Here is a 21,075-nt window from a genome sequence, read left to right as displayed (position 1 = left end):
GAAGGACTGGTTATTTCATGAAAGCATATTTTACTGATTAATTGCCTCCAGCCTTGTTGTTTTAATGATTTGTTGTGTGTATTATCTATCATATGCTGTGGTTTCTGGTTTCTAAGTTGGTATGTTAACTAGGGATCATAGGTTATTCTTCTGCACATGCAATATATTATTTCTATATGACCACTGATCATTTATGTAACTGAAATAAATGTTTACAACAAATCTTAAAATTAACATGGCTTTTTGTTAATGTTTGTCTGCTAATGTAATATATCTGCTAGAAAAACTCTTTGTTTTCAAAAAATGAGATTGATTTAGTTTAATAAATTGCAATAATTGTAAGACAGGAGCTTTCAGTAAAATCTTGTAACATTTTGGAACTATCAACACTGGTAGTTTCCTATTAGACTAGTGCACCTGGACTCAAACCAGAAACATATGGATCAGGTAACATCTTATCCAAATTTGGTAGAAGTCATTTACTAGATACCAGTACACCCTCTTGTGCAGAACTTAATAAAAAAAATGAGTTTGAATTGAATAATAGTTAAAGGATTCTCCAAGAATTCATATGCTGTTCAGCTCATGTTTGGCCTCTTTTAGTGCCCAGCTTATTAACAAATAACCTTTAAACCATCTGCAGTCAAACCCTGATGATTCAGTTACTGAGACATAATTATCTCTCATAACTTAGTCTTTCCTGTGAGAAGTTATTGTTGCCCCGTTGGAGACTGTGATGGTAAGCACCAGGCTCATAGGCTGAGCAGGAGAGGCTAATTAGAATCACAGGTGTGGTGGGGAGGAACCTCTGGAACTATTCTAGCTCAGATCAGAACCAGCATTCAAGACTGATGAGATTCCTCAGGGCTATTTCCAATTGAGTTTAGAGGATCCTTAAGGATGAGGTCCCATAACCTCTCTGGATAATATGTTCCAGGCCACTGTTTAATGGTAGATTTTAAATTGGTGTAATTTGGTAGCGGTGCTGAACAATTGGTACTATCCTATTCCCCTGCTTGTTATTCCCCGTCTCACCTGTGTCTTTTCTGTGTCCTGGCAGGAGTATTTATTCAGCTCCATGAAAGACTGGATTTGGAAACCAATCTGAATTAAAGTAGGAGTGACTGATCTGATCCATTGTGTAATAGCATGAAGTGCCATGCTGGCACAAAGAAGTAAGGAAGAGAGGTGGGGAGAGGTTCTGGAGCCAGGCTTATAAGGGGTAGGACAGCTTCTCTCAGTTATGACATCTGCTCCTGCCAGCTTGAAGTGTTTGTGAAACAACTTTAATGTGAACTTGAAGTAGCAGGATAATGGATTATAATGATTTTCCACATGACAGAGAGGAACCTGAAGTGTCAGTGAGTGAGAGATGTGTCTGTTTTTAGGATTCCTGACAAGATGCAGCTCAGAAAGTTTTAATCGAGCTGATTCTTGAAATCTTCCTTTTGGCAATGCTCTGAAGTGCACAGGGAAGCACAAGTTCTAGAAAGTTACATGAAATTATTTACAGGTACTTATCACAGTGATCTGTGGAAATGGGAGGCAGACCTTTAGGCAGAATATTGTTTTGGATGTGTTTATTACCCATATGATACAAATAGTTAGAGCAGCTGTGCAGTGTATGATTTGCTGTTAATCCAGAATTTCTGTAGCAACGCTGCGGTTGGAATACCTGTGTGTGATTCAGAGGACTTACGTTTCACTGTGACAGCTTTCCCAAGAGTAAATTTTGTTTGCTAACATCAAAAGATCTTGTAACCTGGATTTTTAGGCATATTAAGAGCTACTTTTTTTTTTTTTTTCCCAGAAGAAATTCCTATAGAGTGAAGCAAATAAAAAGTGTGTTCATCACATCATTTTCATTACAATGTCATGCAAGCACCACTTAAATGTTACAATTAAATAAAGAATTTTCAGAAATTTGAACTGATTTAGGAGAAGTTCTGGTAGATGATACAAGATTATAAAAATAGCTCATAATTGTAGCAATATTCTTAATAATATTTATTTAAACTGACTCCTGGCTGAACTGTAGCTCTAGTGAATTCGTTTACTACATATCTCCCATTTTCACTGCCATGTTTGAATCAAGTAATGGGATCACAATGAGAAATCTGGAAGGGCTGGTTGCTTTAGTCAGGACAGATAATCCCAACTGATTATGGCCATCATACAAAATACATTAAATCATTTTGATAGCTTTTTTGTGGCAGTAATGTCCATGCTATATGGCAAAATCTATGTAGCACTTTGTGTAAGTATGATAGAAAAGAGAAAGTGCTTCTGCTGTACAGGGTATACTTTAGGTGTTTTTGATTGTTATGGTATTAGAAGGTCAGTTGTAATGTATGTTTCTGTCATATAGAGAAAGTGACTGAAGAGTCAGAATGGATTTCTGAATCTATGTTTTTTGCTGATTCATTGAATCATAGAATATCCTGAGTTGTAAGGGACCCATCAGGATCATGAAGTCCAGCTCCTGGCCCTGCACAGGACCATCTCCAAAAGTCACAGCATGCACCTGAAAGCATTGTCCAAATGCTTCTTGAACTCTGACCACTTCCCTGGAGAGCCTGCTCCAGTACCCAGCCACTCTGGGGAAAGAGCCTTTTCCTGATATCCGACTTAAACCTCCCCTGACACAACTTCAGGCCATTCCATGTCACTGGTCACCACAGAGAAGAGATCAATGCCTGCCCCTCCTCTTGCCCTCACAAGGAAGTTGTATCTGCAGTGAGGTCTCCCCTCAGTTTCCTCCAGGCTGAGCAGATCAAGTGACCTCAGCCCCTCCTCATACAGCTTCCCCTAAAGGCCCTTCACCATCTTTGTTGCCCTTCTTTGGGCACTCTCTAAGAGTGGTGTCCAAAACTGCACACAATATTCAAGGTGAGGCTGCCCCAGTGCAGAGCAGAGAGGGACAATCCCCTCCCTCAACCAGCTGGTGATGCTGGGCCTGATGCCCTCCAGGACATGGTTGGCCTTCCTGGCTGCCAGGGCACTGCTGACTCATTCGTGACTCCTTACTTTGATCAAAATAATTTATCTGGGTTTTTTCTACAAAATAAATAATTACAATGACCAAAAATTCTAACCTGCATTGTAGAGACTGTACCTGCCCATCCTTAAGGATATCAGTTGATTTTGGCCACGTTGTCCAAAAAGCATTGCTAAGCCTGAAAGAGATGTTAAATACAATGGCAACTGATGTAGAAGATGTGAAATTCAACAGCAGCTGCTGTCTCCTTTATTCATTTTTGAATGGATAAGAAGAGTCTTTTTAATCTAATGGTATATTTGGATTTGTTCCCAGTTCCACTTTCACTGAAATCAGGAATTTATATTTCCTTCCTTTGTCTGAACAGTCTTCAGACTTCAGTGTGAGCTCTTTGTTAAGTATGGCACTCTTGGATATCAGATCTCTTCTAAGACTTTTGCAAATATAACTCTTTAGCTGGCTCTTTTCTGTTGCCACAAGATATGGTAACTATTAAGGAATAGTTAATTGGACCTGTAATTTTTAGAGAAAAAATAAAAAAAACCTCTGTATGGACCCACAGAAGGGATTGCAGTTCAATTTTTTTCATCTTACTTGGTTTTGAGACTTTTGTATTCTCATAGCCTTCAAACAAATTGTATTTTCTTCCATGCTGCAGGCAACCCACTCAGTATATCCATATTTTTCATTCTCATTGTATAAAAGAGGGTTTTTTTCCAGTCTCTTGGAAAAGGCATTCCTCCTGTGGCTCATCTGTAATTGCCAACTTCATGGCAGCAGATGGAACATTCATGAGCGTACAAGTGAGAACTGGCTTTCCCCACCAGCTGTAAATCCTTACATTCATTTCCTGTAGGGTAGATCAGTGGACACCTACCAGCAATTCAGCCAATTAATACAAGGTCTTAATCTTGTCTAGACAGCTCGAACCATTCTTTAGGCTCTCACCCCAGGGGAACTGAGCTGCTACTGCCTTTTACCAGGATGACTTCTGAGTCCTTTTGTTCTCTTTTAAGGTGTTGGGTGTTTCTCACAATGTTGGTGCTATGTAGTCCTTTTACAGATTAATTTTGTGTCTTAATACTTACACATGGGAACCTGCTGCTAGAAAACACTCCTTACATTTGAGCTAAAAACAAGGTGAGAAGTAAGAAACATGCAGCTAGCTCTGCATTGAGTACCATGAAGTGGTACATGGAATTGAGATGCCATCCTTAAATGTTGCTATATCGATTCAAAATAATTTTGTCAAGTGAAATAACCACAAAAATCTAAAATAATCTTACTTTCTTTTCAGATTTTGTTACAGTGTAAGGAAACAAATTTCATATTTAAACCCATCTCTAGAGACAAAATACAAAAGAAAATGTAAAATTCCTATTAATTTGCAAGATAAAGATGAAAACTGAACAATGAAAGACAAACATGCAGTATTTTCTGGATTATGTGAAAATGAAACGTTAAGCAGCCCATTTGTTTACAAATCCATGAATCAAAAAGCAATGCTGAGAGTTTTGTGAATTTGCCTTCAGTGACTCTTAACTGTGCTGCTATTTATGTTGGATTACTGTGAGAGGGTACTGAGAAAGATTTCACAAGAAATATCACTCTAGAAAACTGTAATCCTGGGTGTGGGTGTTTGCTCTACTGTAGAAACTTCCTTTTCTTACATTTATGTTCTGTGGAAGTATTTATTGTTAGAAAATCCTGAAAATTATTAAAAACAATTAGAGCTAACAATGACTGGTGTGTCAGCTCACCACTTCAACTTGTTTGATTTCAGAGCTGTAGAAACACAAAGAATAACCTCAGTTTTCTTCTTCCCATAATTTTTTCTTGTTTCATTTTGTCCTTGTACCCATCCCCCTTGCCCCAGCAGTCTCTTCACAACTGTATTACCATTTCCTTTATTTTTATTTCCTTTATAGGCCTGAGATGTATCACCATTCTTAGCCTGTGTGCCCATGAATGATACAGTGGATTATCCTGCAGTACTCTGTGGCATGGCTGTGGATGACTAAGATGTCCTCTGGCAGCCATGCCAGTTTAAATTTTTCCTTAAACAGATTTGGATGAAAAAATAATCCAGCAAGATACCCTACAGTTGTTTTCAACTCAGCTCAGTACATGAATACAGTTTATTGTGGCCTATGGCCACAGGAACGGGTATCCTGGAACAGCTGAAGGGATGTAGTTGGAGAAAGAACAGGAATGAGGACCAGCAGTATCTAAAAATGTTCATCAGTCTGCCTTCAGTCAGATTGTCTATTGAACTGCAAACTTTAGCAGGTGCAGTCAACAATTGTATGTTCTCAGAGTGATCTTTGAGTTGTATTTGCAACTCTGTCATGGAAGTTATTTATCCCCTATTGTTTTAATCTGTAAAATTGCAGCAATGAATTTCACAATAGGGCATGGCTGTGGCAGTGCTTTGACCAGTGGAGATACGAATGTGAAGACACGAAAGAAAAACCACAGAAAATAATAAACACCGGATAAATTATCAAATTTACCAGGTTGCATGGAGAGTCCCCAAAGGATGGCTAATTGTGTATTTTACTTAATACTTTTGTTGACTTCAGCAATTTCTACTTCTCCCTCTCCTGACATCTTATTCCTGCTTTGTCTGTATCCCTTTGGAGGAGCCGATTCAGTTGTCAGATAAGAAAAAAAGTACTTTTTTATTTGTCACATGACTCTTCAGCTGAACCAGTTATTTGACCTGGCTTACTATACAGCTAGATATAGGTAGGCAGGTACAGAACAGCTGTTACAAACAGCAAAACTGAAAGCAGCACAGAGTCAGATATAGGCACTTGGGAACAAAAGCTGCACATGCTGCTGCTTCCAGAAAATATGTGCCCTCGGTGGCTGCTGAGGTTGAGGGTCAGACCCTCTAGCTACCTTGAACCTTCAACTAATCTTAGAAAATGTGTTAAATTCTGCAGCAAGAGGAAAATAGTTGCCAAAAGGATCTTCCCTCTCTTTATTGCTTCTTGTAGAATAGTTTTCGATAACTTCTGGTACTCAAAACAAACACTTAAGAAATAGAGTCTACTGATGAGCCCCATGCATGGTAATGTGATTGCAAAGAAGAAGAGTCAATATTACAGAAAGAGTAAATTCTAGAAAGAATTAGTCTAAAAATGAAAAATATTTTTAAGTAAGTGATGAAGAGGAGATCCATATAGGATTATAATCAGCAATTTGAATTCCAGTTAAAGTGAACTGTAAGGGATTGTCATGAAGAGGAAGTCAGATCATCTGCTTTCAGGCAGTATGCAGCCTCTTTGGAAACTTAAAATCATTTACCATGATAGTTTTAGAGTATATACTGTATATCTATTTCAATGAATATTTGACATAAAACTCTTTTGGTAGATTCTCCAAAGATACCTTATACAAATTTATAACCCCTATTTATTCTCTTTACCCTTAATATACTTTTTAGTAAACGATAAAGAACATTTTTATTTCTTCTGGTGTCATATGATTCTTAATTTGGGTATTTGTATGCAGCCAAAATATCTGAAGTATGAACTTTAAGTTGGAGGAAAACCAACGAGAGTTAAAAATATGTCACATATTGGTTCTTTTGTCAAACTCCATTTTCAGGAAGAGTTTTTTCAATTAAAATCCTGAAGAGCAGAATCACAGCTTAATATGTTATAACCTGCTTCTGTGCCTGCTACTGGCACCAAATCAATTCTGATAAGATTGCCACAGATCTACTAGTTTACTTTTAAAATTATTGGTCTCTGAGTAGTTGTAAATAAGACTAATCAAGATGGAGATTTTTAATACTATTTTCATCTTTCAGTAAATTAAGCAATATGTCCATACTAAACTTGATCACTATCTAGAAGTACTTAATTTATGGAGCACACATGACTGAACTTTAAAACTGGGCCAAATATTGCAGCAATTGCGGGATAATTCCATGTTTTCTGATTTTTTTGTCAGTTTTTCTCTAGAGACTGCAAATTCTGCTTGGCTTATTAGATCACAGTGTAGTTGTGCTATAGAAGTCTGGCAATTTCTGAATTATTTCTGTGCTGTGCATATCTGTGGTGGGTTCTCCCAGTCTAAGAAACTGTTCTGATTCTGATTTTGGCCCAAATTTAGCCTGAAAGTCAAGAGATAATGTCACCTCCAATGAAAAATGAAGATTTGGCAGCTTTTCAGAGTGGCTCTGTAGAATGCAAAATTTTTCAAAAGTGTTTATTATTATTTTTTTCTCTTTTTAAAAAGTTTTCACAATCTACTACAGTAATAATAGTTTTTAATTTTGTTCTCTGTCTCTTTTCTTCAGTCGAGGCCTCTTGCCCTGCAGGACATTTTGTGAGGCAGCAAAAGAAGGCTGTGAACCAGTCCTGGGTATGGTAAATGCTTCCTGGCCAGAGTTCCTGAAGTGCTCCCAATTCCAAAACAAACCTGAAAATGATACCACTACAAGGGTATGCTTCTCACCACACCAAGAGAAAGGAAAGCACTGTATGTTTCCATTCTTAACTGTTACACTATGTTAATGAGTTCTTATTTAATGATGTATTTTTTTACTGTGTAGGAAAAGCTCTGTGTTGAAATTGTTATTTCCTGTGACATTATTATTTCCCTTCATATTACTGTGATAAAGTCTGGTTGTCGGTTATAGTTTTGCTGTACTTTAATTGTTTGGTCTGAATTATTTTCAGACTTGGGTTGATTTGAGGCTTTTTTGTTTTGCATCAAAAATTCGGAGCTGTTGTGAGGTAAGAAGGTAGGAGAAAAGTAATACAATCTTTGAAAATGTTCTTCTGAGTTTTTCTTTGCTAAGCTCTAGGAAATACAGGTTTGCTATTTGGATTAGGAACCTGATACATAGACCAAATTTGAAGTATATCTCCTTTCTCCTTGCTGTAAAAATGAGCCCAAAACTGTTCAAGGTGTAGACTTTTCAAAAGGCATGGTCATTATATGCCCCTGCATAAAGTCATAGAATCATTTAGGCTGAAAAAGATATGTAAGGTCATCCAGTCTAACAGTTAACCCAGCACTGCCAAGTCCACCACTAAGCCATGTACCTCAGTGTCATGTCTATACGTCTTTTAAATACCTTCAGGGATGGCGACCCCTCCACTTCCCTGGGCACCCTGTTCCAATGACTGACTACCACCCTTTCAGTGAAGAAAATTTACCTAATATCCAATCTGAGCCTCCCCTGGTACAGCTTGAGGCTATTTTCACCTGTCGTGTCGCTTGGAAAAGAGACTGACCCCCACGTTGCTACAACTTCCTTTCAGGTTGTTGTAGAGAGTAATAAGGTTCCCCCTGAGCATCCTTTTCTCCAGGCTAAACACCCCCAGCTCCTTCAGCTGCTTCTCATAAGACTTGTGCTCCAGACCATTCACCAGCTCTGTTGCCCTTCTGTGGACTCGCTTTGACACCTCAATCTCTTTCTTTGAGCGAGGAGCCCAAAACTGAATGCAGGATTCAAGGTGTGGTCTCACCAGTGCTTAGTAAGGAGGATGATCACTGCCCTGGTCCTGCTGACCTCACTATTTCTGATACAGGCCCAGGATGTCACTGGCCTTCTTGGCCACCTGGGCACACTGCTGGACCTTTTCCACTGGGCAGCTTTCCAGCCCATCTCTAAAAACAAGGAACTTCCATCTCCTCAGAGGTGCTCCTGTGTTCTCTAGATCCAAATCTAGGTGAGATCACATCTGAGAGCACTTAGCCTTTTCCCTTGCTGCCATCTGAGACTTCACTGTTGATATGCATCGTCTCATGAGCTGAAGTGACAAAGGCTTGTACGGTCAGCCTGTGGGTTCAACTTTGTTAATGACTTCTGGGTGACAATAAACAGTAAGAAATTATATGATGAAAATTGCAGTTTGATTTTGTTTAAGAAACAAAGAAGTTATACTTCAAAACTATCTTAAAATATCAGTGAGGTTATACATTCAATCTTTGAATTTTAGTTAATGCTGCAACTAAGATAGGTTGTATATCCTGGGTTACCTCCTTGCAGTTCCTAGGTATACATAATGCTATAGTCTTAAATTATTGGACTAAGTCTTTTTACTGGTTGGGTTCTCTCTGTCTGTTATTTTGTATTTTGAGGGGTCATGAAGTAAAGGAGGCTGTTTGTTGTCCATACCTACCTTCCCCTGTGGGAACTTTTGTAATGGATTAGGTAGGGAAACATACAAAAGACTGTGTCTTGTTGAAGGCAGTTGAATGATTTCCAGGAAAATTGAACATTGTCTACTAGTGTTTTCCTGGGTTCCTGTGGGATTTTGTGCAAGTTGCTGTAGTGAAAGCCACTGAGAACTGTCTTAACTGGATAATATAAAAATATGCTAAATGTGCTGAAAAAAATTAGGTCTAATGGATCTCTTCAAATGGGAACTGTAAGCAAGTAATTATAAAAATGCAATTTTTTCCATACCTCAAATTCACTTTGTAAAATTGGAATACAGCTGTCCTGTAGCTTACAGAGTTGTTATAATCATGTTTGGTTATGCCTTTGCTATGGTAGGGATGAACACTGTAGGAATAAGGAGTACAATAATTTTTTTTCATGGCAGGTTGAAATAATAAGGTAAGAAACTGCAGAATAAATAAACATGCAAGTATGGTAAGGGGTTATGCATTGAACAGTAAGAGTAACTATCCATGAGCAGTGAGTGACTATCACATCATTAATTGAGCATGATCATACTGGACATAGAATGAGGTGTAATTCTGAAAAAGCAATACAATATTAGAGACCTGGGTTTCATGCCTGTGTGGCACATGGACTGAATGAATACAAGGTATGATATGAATATGCCTATTAAATTTTGAGAAATTATATCTAGTCAGTGTTCAAAAGCCCCACAAAATATAGATAGTTGAACTTAGATCAAGCCAGAAGGGATTGACTGACACTATTGACTTATGAAACTTTCAATTTTCAGAATATCTTCTGGCTAAAATGATATATTTAGTACTCCTAGAGAAAAAGTTAGTTAGGACAGTGCATGGTTAGCGATTATTCCATAATCTGTATGGCGGGATTTGTATTTGTCTGGTAGTGAGCGAACTGCAAAGATTACAGACTTGAATCTTGCTTTTTCTCATTAGGGGAATATAATTTGTAATTCTCTTTTGTGTCTTTGGTTGTTTCTTGTATTTATCAAAACTTAGTTTGGTCTGGCTGTTATACCTTTTTGTTCCATAGATACTTGTACAGTGTAACCCAATCCCAAACAAATTTTTCTCTTGATTATTTTTGTCTGACTGTGGCTAAATATATCCTCCACATTTTCTGAATTGAAGATTATCACTTCTCAAAAAAGTCCTTGACTCTCAGATGGCTTTCTAAGCTCTGTTGGAGAACATATGCTTGAGTCATGCTCTAGTTAGAATCCAGAGCATTTATCCTGGGGTCCCTTACCAACTTTCCTGAAAAATGTTTATCAGTTAGAATTGGCATTATGTAGTGGATACCTACTGATTCATGTGTCATAAATACAGCTGCATTTATCTCTTTGTCTAGAAGTTTCTTCCATGAACATTGCAAATTGAGTGCACTGTGGAGAATCTATTATGAAATACGTTCCTAGTGTGACTATAGGTGTACTGATTGTACTGGAAAATCTGAGCCATGTGTCATTATAAAACCATCCAAATGTGCCAAGTGAGTCACAGAGAAAAAGGTGCAGGGCTGCAGGCTGATGTCATTCAGGTTGCTATCCTTTCAAACAAGTGACAAGTGAATACTCAGTGGGTAAGAAAATCAGCTACTCTGAAAATAGTTGTAAGAATCCATCTGTAGAGATTTAAGATAGATGGTTGAACTGGTTTCACAGGTCTAATGAGTTTTGATTATAGAACCATGGAATCATCAAGGTTGAAAGAGACCTTTAAGATCATCCAGTCCAACTGCCAACCCAGCACTACCACCATAATCTTTAAACCACTAAACCATATCACTAGATCCAGATGTCTCTAAAACCTGTAAGGAAGTGAAAAGGAGGCATCATCAATTGTTCATTCCCCATGAAACCAGTGATGCATTCTGGGGGAAAGAAATCTGGGAAACCCTCTGAGAGCTGCCAGTCATATCCCTGCTCACAGAAATATTCCAGCTCTGTTTTCTCTCTCTCAACTGACAATGGGCTAACTCTGTTATTTGACTTGATTTGACCAGCCAGCATAACTGATGTGGTTAAAACCATGGAGAAAAAAAACACAGTATCTTGAATGAGAAATAAAGCAATACAATAATCTGACTTAGATTAACATGGAGCTCTCACAAGAGCCCTGAAGTTATTTTTTTTGTAATTTAAATGGTAAAATGCTTTCAAAAGCAGCAGTGAATATGATGCTTCTGCTGTTTATAAAACAAAACTATGTAAATGACAGTATAGAGCTGTCAGGAAATGTTCACTTCTGTATTTTTACAAAAGAGGCATTATGAATGAATTTCTGTTTCTGTTCAAAAATGATGCATAAGTGGCCTGAACTGCACTTTATAGCCATGGGATTTTTAACAAGTTACAGAACCATAGAATTATTAGAGTTGGAAGGGACCTTAGATACCATCTTGTTTCAACTGCCCTCCCAAAGGCAGGGACACATTCCACTAGACCAGGTTGCTCAGACCCCCATCCAACCTGGCCTTGAACACTTCCAGGGATGGGGCATCCACAACTTCTCTAGGCAACCTGTTCCAATGCCTCACCACTCCCACAGAAAAGAATTTTTTCCTAATATCTGATCCTAACCTACTCTCTTTCAGTTTGAAGCCATTCTCTCTTATCCTGTCACTACATGCTCTTGCAAGAAGTGCCTCTCCATCTTTCTTGCAGGCTCCCTTCAGGTATGGGAAGGCTGCAATAAGTTCACCCCTAGGTTCACACTGGTATTAACTTAGGGGAATAACTTTGAGTAGATAATTGAAATTCCTGATTGCAACCAGGTATTTATTTTTCTATAGGGAATGTGAAGCTAAATACATCCAATTGAGGGGTTTTTGAGAAGAAGCTTTTAAAAACAGGAAGATACTATCTTTCTTTTGTGCCCTTATATTTACTTAATGCAGTGAAAAGAACAGAGAGAGGATCTGTGTATGTGTAACATTGATGCTGACCAGCTGCAAAAACGGGAATAGTGGAATAATTTTTGAAGGAGACAAAAGGTTTTTCAGGATTGTGGTGGTCTTTCATGTGAGAAAACATTCACAGTGTAAAAAACTATTTCCTGCAAGCAGTCATTCTTTACTTCTTTTGACACTGCAGTACATTTTCTTCTGTTCTTTGATTTTTATTCTCCTGTTCTGCCTCCTCCACCATTTATCTCTGCCTGTATTCCTGTTCTTTGCCTGTTTCTTTTCCAGCTTGGAGTTTCCTATGTGGCCTTTTTTAGACCGTATCACTTGAGTGAAAGAGAAAGGTCTTTTGTCTTCTTTCTCCCGCAGGGTTTTGCATCATAAGGAAAAAGAGAAATGAGCAATTTCCTGGGGGTAAGGAGTTACCAGCTTTTCTAATTCCCTGATAATCCTATTACCAAAAATTTCTAGAATTGACAGGAACAAGATGCATACACTGTACTGCAGGGTACATATGGTATAGGGAGCAGGAGATGAAAATTTGCAGGCAAGAGAATAGAGTGTCCCACTGTGTTATTGTATATTGGGTCAGATGCAGATGAAGAGTCCATCTATCTTATAATGCTGACTCCAAAAGCTGACAAAATCAAATGCACAGAGAAGAATAGGAGAACAGGGCAAGACAGTGGGACAATAGTTTCCCGAACGCTTCTGCATTTTCCATCGGTTTGAGATTCAAGGACTTTTCTGTAACTTCTGACCCACCATAGATGATTATTCTATTAATATGTCCCTTTGTTTTATGGATCTATGTATGTTTTAGCATCCACAGTACTGTGTTCCAAAGTGTTCCAGCTTATCAAAGCGTTGTATGAAGAGCATTGCCTTTTGATTGTTTTAATACCTCCTAAGTTCTTCCATAGCATTAGATAGTGAATGTTGTCTCCACTTTGAAAAAAATTAGCATCACTTTCCATGGTCATTTTCAAAGTTGTAGAATGCTTTATCTGTTGTTATACCTTGAAATGCAGATCTTGAGGATGGTAAAATAATGTTTATTTCAGTCTGTGCTGTCTGCAGCATTCCAGGGACCTGCTCACATAATCTTCTATAGATGACATTCCAGTAATCTCGCTGGGAAGTACAGCACATAAATGGTCTTGCCTCCTCAAAGTCACTTTTGATAGTACACCAGACACAGGTAAATTAATGCACTCTTTACCACCCATGGTGTTTAGTCAGGGATTTTGGAAGCTATTCCAGATTGTAAATCTTTCTGGGTAAGGTCTACAACAAGGAAATTTCTCTGTCAGGAAGGATTACTTCCATTTTCTTTGGACTTCTTTTACCTAATGTTTTTTCTTCTTCAGCAGTTCAGGTATATATATATTTGCATGATTTTATTAATAAATATTTGAATTATTTACAGAGGTATCAGTAACTAACATTTTCCAGCACATTTCTTTAGAAAAACATCCTTGCAATTTTTAATAATTTTGAGTGGAATGGTTCATACTTCTCTTACTTTGGACAGCTATTTCAGGCATTATTTCTTTTGCTGCTGCTGCTGCCGCCTTGTTTCAAGCAGTCCCAGCATTTGTGAGCATGCAGCCATTTGCCTGTGTTCAAGAAAGTCTTATAAATGGTTGCATAACTAAATCCTCTAGGTTTCAGACCAAATATCAAGATTCAACATCCGACAAAAATGTTTGTTTTACAGCATTTGACAAGGCTTTTATAATTTCCAATAAATTCTGATTGAATTGTCAACCTACTAAAAACTTCTTGGACAAGCTTGATAGAAAGCAGAAGTTAAATTCATTGGACATACTGTTCAAAGTGTGTGTGCTCTCATTGCACTGACTGGACCAAACATATCCAGTCATCACGTAGTAGAAGACTGCAAGAGGTGAGATTAGTGTTTCTAAAAATTCCTTCTGATTGCTTCCATAAGCTAAAACCGAGAGAAACAATAGTAATTTCAGTCTTCTTTTTTTTTTGTGTGTGTGTGTATAACATACAAAACAAATAGGAAAATACTGACTGTAGTTATGAAGAAATGGAGAGGTGGTTTGGGGTAGGAGCAGAACAAGATAGGCATGCATTAAGGAGTCAGAATGACTTATAAATGCTAGCATACACTTTTGTTCACAGCCCAGAAATGAGTATGGGACCCCCAGAATCTTTGCTCTTCTAATATGTAAGAAAAATGATTACATACATTTAAATATCCTTCCTGTTTACTTTTGTTCTCCCAGGCCAAATTGGCGTATTCAAGCAACAGGTAGAAGTCCATCACTGTTGCTTAGTACTGATGGGAATCTGCAAGCAAATCAAGATGGTTCCTTTTGAGCTATTTATGCTGTTTTCCTTTTCAAACATGCAGGAAACCGTGTAAAAGCCCAAGTTATAAGAATGTAAGATTACCAAGTCAGTTAAAGTTGCCTTTCCAACGTCGAAGATGCTTTTTTGTGCGATAAATTACAATCTTTTGATTATGTTATCATATTCTATTTTTACCTGACATAACTGAGTGATGAATACTCGTCTCCAGAGAACTAAAGCCCATACTGAGGAAGTGTATTGTATCTAGGGGCCTCTGTAGAGCTTAATGACTGTAGCAATTGGGAAGTGCAGTGCATAAGGCAGGAAACTGGAGAAACACAAACATCGGCTCATAATAAAGTGTGATTTTATCGTATGGAATGATGTTCTTCCCTGTCACCGTTGCACTCACCATGTTCAGCAAGGCACTGGAAAAAAAGTGGACTCTTTCTTTGTATAGCTGGAGTTTATTTGCAACTGAAACATGCTCTTGCAGCTACAAATAAAGGCAAGAATTCTTTGAACATGTAAAATAACATCTGTCTTTACAGGAAAAAAAAAATCACACAGAGTAGCGTGTCTTAGATTGGTCAAATTATGTTATTATTCATTATAACTTTCACTTTAATATCTCGCTACCTCATTTTTGTCACCTGTAAAATGAGACTGTGAGTGCTATTGAATCTCATGTTGGTTTTAAGACTATCATATTTTGCAGTTTGTAGTACCCTTCCAAAACTGGTAGAACACAGGTAAGGCTGTAGCTCTTTGGTTAGAAGTTAGGAAACCTGTCCAACCCCACAGTGTGCTGTGAGGGAACCTACTGAGGAGCACAGCACAGGGATGTGCAAAAGGATGATGCTGGTGGCTTTGACCTATCTTGCTTCTGATTAAGAGTCAAAAGATTAAATGGCACAAACTAGTCGAAAATTTCTGGTTTAAAGTCTCTTAGTATTTTGGGCGCTCTTCTGTAAAGTTAGAAACCTTCTTTAAAATACATTGTATGAGCAGCTTTCAATGCAATAAACACGGCCCCATTACACACCTAGAAAATGATGTTTGTATTGCAAAATCAAAACTATGTGCTGTCCAAGTGGAGAGTACACCTGGGAATGTAATAGAAAAGATTTTGAGGTTATTCCTAAGTTTTTATTGCAAACAAATTTTTCGTAAAGGGTGTGTGTTTCAGTTGATTAAGTCTTAAGATTGCCCTGTTGCTTGGGGATGATAAAATAATATTTCAGGCTTAGAAAAGAGTGCAAATATGTTGGGAAAAAATAATCCCCTGCTGACAAAAGTTAAAAGTAATAATGAAGGTGCTGAGGGTGTGAGTGTGAATATCCATTGCTATAGTGTGATAGAAAGGAGTGCTGTTTTAGGACGACAAATAAAATTAAAAATCTAGAGAAATAGTTTCACTTGCAGTCAGTGCAAGCTGAAGTTATGTGTCATTTTTGAAAAACACATATTTAGGCAGGTCCAGTGCTAAGTGGTACCTCACAGCATCCACTGTTTACCTAGTAGTTTGGCAAATTGTGAAGAATATCACACTGCTAAACAGTAAGGCCAGTCCTAAGCAGAAATTTTTTTCTTTTTTTTGTAGACATGATAAAGACTCCTTGTTTAGTCCCAAGGGCAGATTTAACACGTGTAATACTCTTTTCATGACGGTCTGTTGAGATCTTTTAAAATGGGTCATTCACTGATAGCAGTTTTAAATGGCTTGGTTCTATCTCAAAAACTGAGATTTTTCTTTCAGGTTTTTCTCTTGACCTTCTTCCACTCAGTGACATTTCCTCCCTGTGGGAAATCTGGAATATCAGTTTATCAGTTTAATCTTGAATATCAGTTTAAAGTAGCATTAAGTTTGTATTATTGATACTAATGATTTTTCTCCCCATTCTGCCTTTTCTTCTCTTTTGCAGCACTGTGTGGAGGAGAGGAGAGTTTCTTGTGTGCCAGTGGGATCTGCATTCCAGGGAAATTGCAGTGTAACGGCTACAATGACTGTGGTGATTGGAGTGATGAGATCCATTGCAGTAAGTTTCTTAAACCTGGCACTGTTTTTTGAAGCACTGAAACCATTCAGGGAAACCTGAACACTAAGGAAGGCTATTGGTACAGAATAGGAGCTTTGCACAGTATTTGCAAATATTGACATTTGGACTCTTGTCAATTGCCATTGATTCTGTTTACCTTTGCTCACTCAGGCTACAGCATGTGGTTTTGATCTAACAAATTTTGTGCCTTGAGGCAGATATTCTGCAAGGAGCTGCGTGGAAGTTAGAGGTGTCGGGGGGCTTTTTTAAAAATGGATCTGTAAGGGACTGCTTCCAGTAATCAGCTGAAAACTGTTAGTTGTCGGTTTTTCCTGGTCCGTGGCACTGATTTTAGAGTAGATGCAAAACCATCGTTAAGAAAGTTCTTGTCTCAACCCTGGATGAGACTTACTTAAATTAATCCCAGTATATTGGTGTAGTAGAAAATAAAAATGAATATATGTATGTGTTAACTTAATTTCTTATTTATCTGTCTGTGCTAGTGAACAACTTTAGAGTTCCTATGTGTTTTTTTGTGTGGGCAAAAATGTGCTTGGATTAGATACACTTTTAGAAAAGCTGAGCAAATGTATGGTAGGAAAATGATGAGAAGGGAAAAAAAATAAAAAAGAAAGAAAAAAGGAAAATGTGGGAGAATTAATAAATAATGACTATAGTAGGACATGATGCCACAAAACATTGTTGCTCATTCAGACTTTGGAAACAGCAGTTTACACTCACCTCAAAAGATTTGCTCTTATTAGTGATTTAATAGCCTGTGCATTCCAAGACTCACAAAGCTACTTTTAAGGAAGTTGTTGCTAGATTTTATCTGGGGTACTCCAAGGAATAAGTGATGGCAGTAATTTCCTCCTGGTCTCAGTATGAATGAGGCTAGAGCTTGCTTTTCCTTTAATAGCCTCCATTATTTAACAGAGGTTGAGATAATGTCTGTTATGTAAAAAGTATTGTATGGTTTTATTTTTCCTGTCAGCATTAGCTTTAGATTTATTGTAAGCTAAAAAATTTAAAAATGCCTATGAGAATATGGCTCTCAAGTTCCATTAGAAATGGGAAAATAACAAATTAGTAACAAAAGAATATCTTACATGTCTTGAAAAAACGAGCATAAATTTCATGAGCTAAGATTGCGAGCTAAGATTACCTATAAAAGAATGCCTGTCTATTTAATGATTTTTAATTTTCTGTGCAGAGGATGTCTTTTATTAGGATACTTGGTAGGAGTTGAGGAGAGGAGTCACGTAAGACTTTCTTGACCTACATAGCAGGAATAGCAAAACTGAAGGAGGACTTATTTTCCTGAAAGCTTCTCTGATAAAAGATGCTGTGTTTCTTGCAGTCCATGCCCCTCTCAAGGTCTTAAATCACCTCATTAAGTTATAGAATAGGTTGCTCAGAGTCTCATCCAACCTGATCTTGAGTATCTCTAGGGATGGTGCATCTACCACTTCTCTGGACAACCTGTCCCTGTGTTTCACCATCCTCATTGTTAAAAATTTATTCCTTATGTCTAATCTAAATCTACCCTCTTTTAGTTTAAACCATTATCCCTTGTCCTATTGCAACAGACTCTGTTAAAAAGTCTGTCCCCATCTTCCTCATATGCCCTCTTTAAATATTGAAAGGCCATTCCTTCTCTAGGATAAACAGCCCCTACCCTCTCAGCCTTTCCTCAAAGAAGAGGTGTACCATCCCTATGATAATTTTTGTGACCCAGGTCCATGCCTTTCCCATGCTGAGGACACCAGAGCTGGGTGCAGCACTCCAGGTGGGGTCTCACCACAGCAGAGTAGAATCACAGCAGAATCACCTCCCTTGACCTACAGGCCACTCTGCTTCTGATACAGCCCAAGATACAATTGGCATTCTGGGCTGCAAATGTACGTTGCTGGCTCATGTACAGCTTTTCATCCACCAGTACCCCGATGTTTTTCTTGGCAGGGCTGCTTGCAGTCCAACATTAACCAGCCTGTATTGATACTAGGAGTTGCCCCGATCCATGTGCAGCAGGTCCCTCTGGATGGTGTCCTTCAGGAGTGTCCACTGCATCCCTCAGCTCATGAGCACCCTGTCCTTCTAACCTCAGTGTGTCATCCTACAGCTTGTCGCGATCAAGCCTGATACTATCCTCCTCCCTTCTCAAGTCTAGAAGATCTAACTCATCTGTCAATGAAATCTGCTAGTTTGTGAGCATTGACTGGCCTTCCACATCCAGAGCTTCAAACCCATTGCATGTATACCCATTTAGATGCCATCAGCTTGGAGAGACATCTCTGTTTTTTAGTTATAAAGTTACATACAATGGGGATGACATAGTCTCTCCCTGTGCAGGTGACTTTATCTGAACTAAATGTCTTAACCTGCTGTATGGAGAATGAACTGAGAAATAGACCAATGCACAATTTGTCTGATTTTAAGCTCACTATGCTATAAATTCTGTTTGCACTTTCTAAGATGACATGAAACTTTTAGAAAGTATGAATACTTCTGTGGGGGAAGGGGAAGAAGTGATTCATGTTCAAGTTCCAGAGCTGAGGTTGGTGAAACCTTGAGAAACTTAGTGCATTCACCTAGGAGGTGAAACACTTGGCTGACATTGATCTTAAGGGATAGAAACCCCACTGCACCTTCTGGGAGAGTTTTGCACCTGTCAGTGTGTAATACACTTAGAAGGACACCCTGCTTTCAAAGTGGGACCACTGTGCAATCATGAACACAAGAGTCACATGCCAAGAGGAGAGAAGCACAAAGGACTTCCCTGGTTCCAGTGGCATACTTCAGCAGGAAGGAAAGATTCCCCGGCGTTCTATATCCTGGCTTTCTCCCTGGAAAGCTACATGTCAAGGAGAAGCCTAGAGGAAGGCAGTGAAACTAGGTCACTCAATTCCCAACTGTGTGCTTTGAAATCAAAAGATATTAATGGGACCAGACACCACAAACCCTGATTTCTCTTCTACCTACTGTCTTAATGCAACATAGAGTCCATGTTTATAGTGAACCTGAGAGTATTTAAGTGTTTTGGATATTCTCAGAGAATATCTGTCAGGGTTTTACTGAAGCCTTCAGTCATGAAAAGAAAGTTTAATTGATTTAGGGATGACAGTGATAAGAATTCCTTGATAAGAAGACACCACACCAAAACTGAGCTCAAAACTGTATAAAGCATGAAGCTCATTTGAACCATTGTAAGATCAAAGGCAGGCTCAAAAGCAGGGTCTAGGGATATTGATTTTGCTGTTAGAATCCTCAGTCCCGTTTAACAGCCACGTTGGGTGCTCAAGACTGTCCTAGTAATCTAGATGATGAAGCCCACAACCTTTCTTGAGAACTTTATGTGTATAATTTAATCAAACAGTTTGGTCCATATGTGTAAGCAGAGGAACTTTCTCCTCATCAATCAAAAAAACAATTGGTAGAAACAGAGAAGAAATATCTAAAAATTGTTTTGATTTTTCATATTCTTCCATATTCGATTCTTGTAAACTAATACACACCAGTATTAATGCAGATCTTTGTAGTGTGTCTTTAGCTAATCTTGTTTTAGTCAGTTTTAGTGTTTACATGAATGTTGCAATGTAATTTTAACATTTTACAAAAATTTGTTTTGTAGACTGCAGTAATGATGAATTTCGTTGCAACACGGGAAAATGCCTAAATTATACTTTTGTTTGTGATGGATATGATGACTGCGGAGACCTTAGCGATGAACAAAACTGTGGTAAATGGAAGTTTTATGTTTTTCTAAAGTCTTTAAGATGTCAGGATTGCCTTACCCAGTCATCTTTTCTCTTAAACTACAACAAGAGTAATAAATCCTACTGTTATTTTATTTGGACAAAGTGAAAACAGCTCACAAATTCTATATGCAATTTGAAAAGGTTTAGAGGAAACTTCCAGGTTAATCCAAATCTTGAAGGTAGTGTTATGTATAAGAAATTTTACAATTTTCAATTTGTTTTAAACTAAATCCAAAAGATGTTATGGTTGTTTCCTTGCTAGCTTCACTGAATTTAACTGAGATAAAAGCAAGCCATACAGAGCTACGCTCTGGTGATGCCAACCGTTTTATGGCTGAACTGTTTTTATGTAAGCTTCATAGTGAATTTAAAATTCTTAAATTCTGTTTCTTTCAAGTTCTCTTTTCAATCATCTCTGCATGTTCTGACTCCTTATATTTATCTATCTACCTACACGTAACTTTCATAGGAGAAACAATGGAGTTTTGCCATAAAAGAGAGTAATCTTCACATGTAAACACTGGAAAAATTTGAAAGCCTTATTTTTACTGACTTTTGCTCCTGGTAGTACACCTGAGAAAAATTCAGTTTTCTATAATAATTATTTAATAGCTAAAATATTATTTCTTACTTTTTTTCGTTTTGCTTTTCTAATGAAAATACAAAGAATTTAAAAACTAAAAATCAAGGCCCTGAGATTTGTTTTATACTTCTGCTCCAAATTAAGCACACTCTAAGATCTTTCACTACTCTTTTGTCAGTTTTGGTTGTTTGGTGTTTAGTTGTTTTTTTTTTTTTTTTTTTTTTTTTTTTCATAAATCATCTTTGTTTAATGATGATTTATATTTTCTAAACATTAATCTGACTCCTGTAATT

General features: G+C 37.8%; 1 protein-coding gene across 1 annotated transcript in view; it reads left to right on the top strand.

The window, feature by feature from the left end:
• The window catches only part of CORIN (corin, serine peptidase), a 114,152-nt gene that overhangs the window by 51,217 nt on the left and 41,860 nt on the right, over positions 1-21,075 (top strand). Inside the window, exons 5-7 of the mRNA XM_027899838.1 lie at positions 7,311-7,492; positions 16,328-16,441; positions 20,073-20,180. Of these exons, the coding sequence (XP_027755639.1) occupies positions 7,311-7,492; positions 16,328-16,441; positions 20,073-20,180 (404 nt within the window). The remainder of the gene's footprint in view (positions 1-7,310; positions 7,493-16,327; positions 16,442-20,072; positions 20,181-21,075) is intronic.

Source organism: Empidonax traillii, unplaced genomic scaffold (assembly GCF_003031625.1).
Source record: "Empidonax traillii isolate 1590-97213 ecotype Southwest subspecies unplaced genomic scaffold, ASM303162v1 scaffold690:size337178, whole genome shotgun sequence".
Classification (NCBI taxonomy): domain Eukaryota; kingdom Metazoa; phylum Chordata; class Aves; order Passeriformes; family Tyrannidae; genus Empidonax; species Empidonax traillii.
This window is presented reverse-complemented; position numbering and strand designations above follow the sequence as displayed.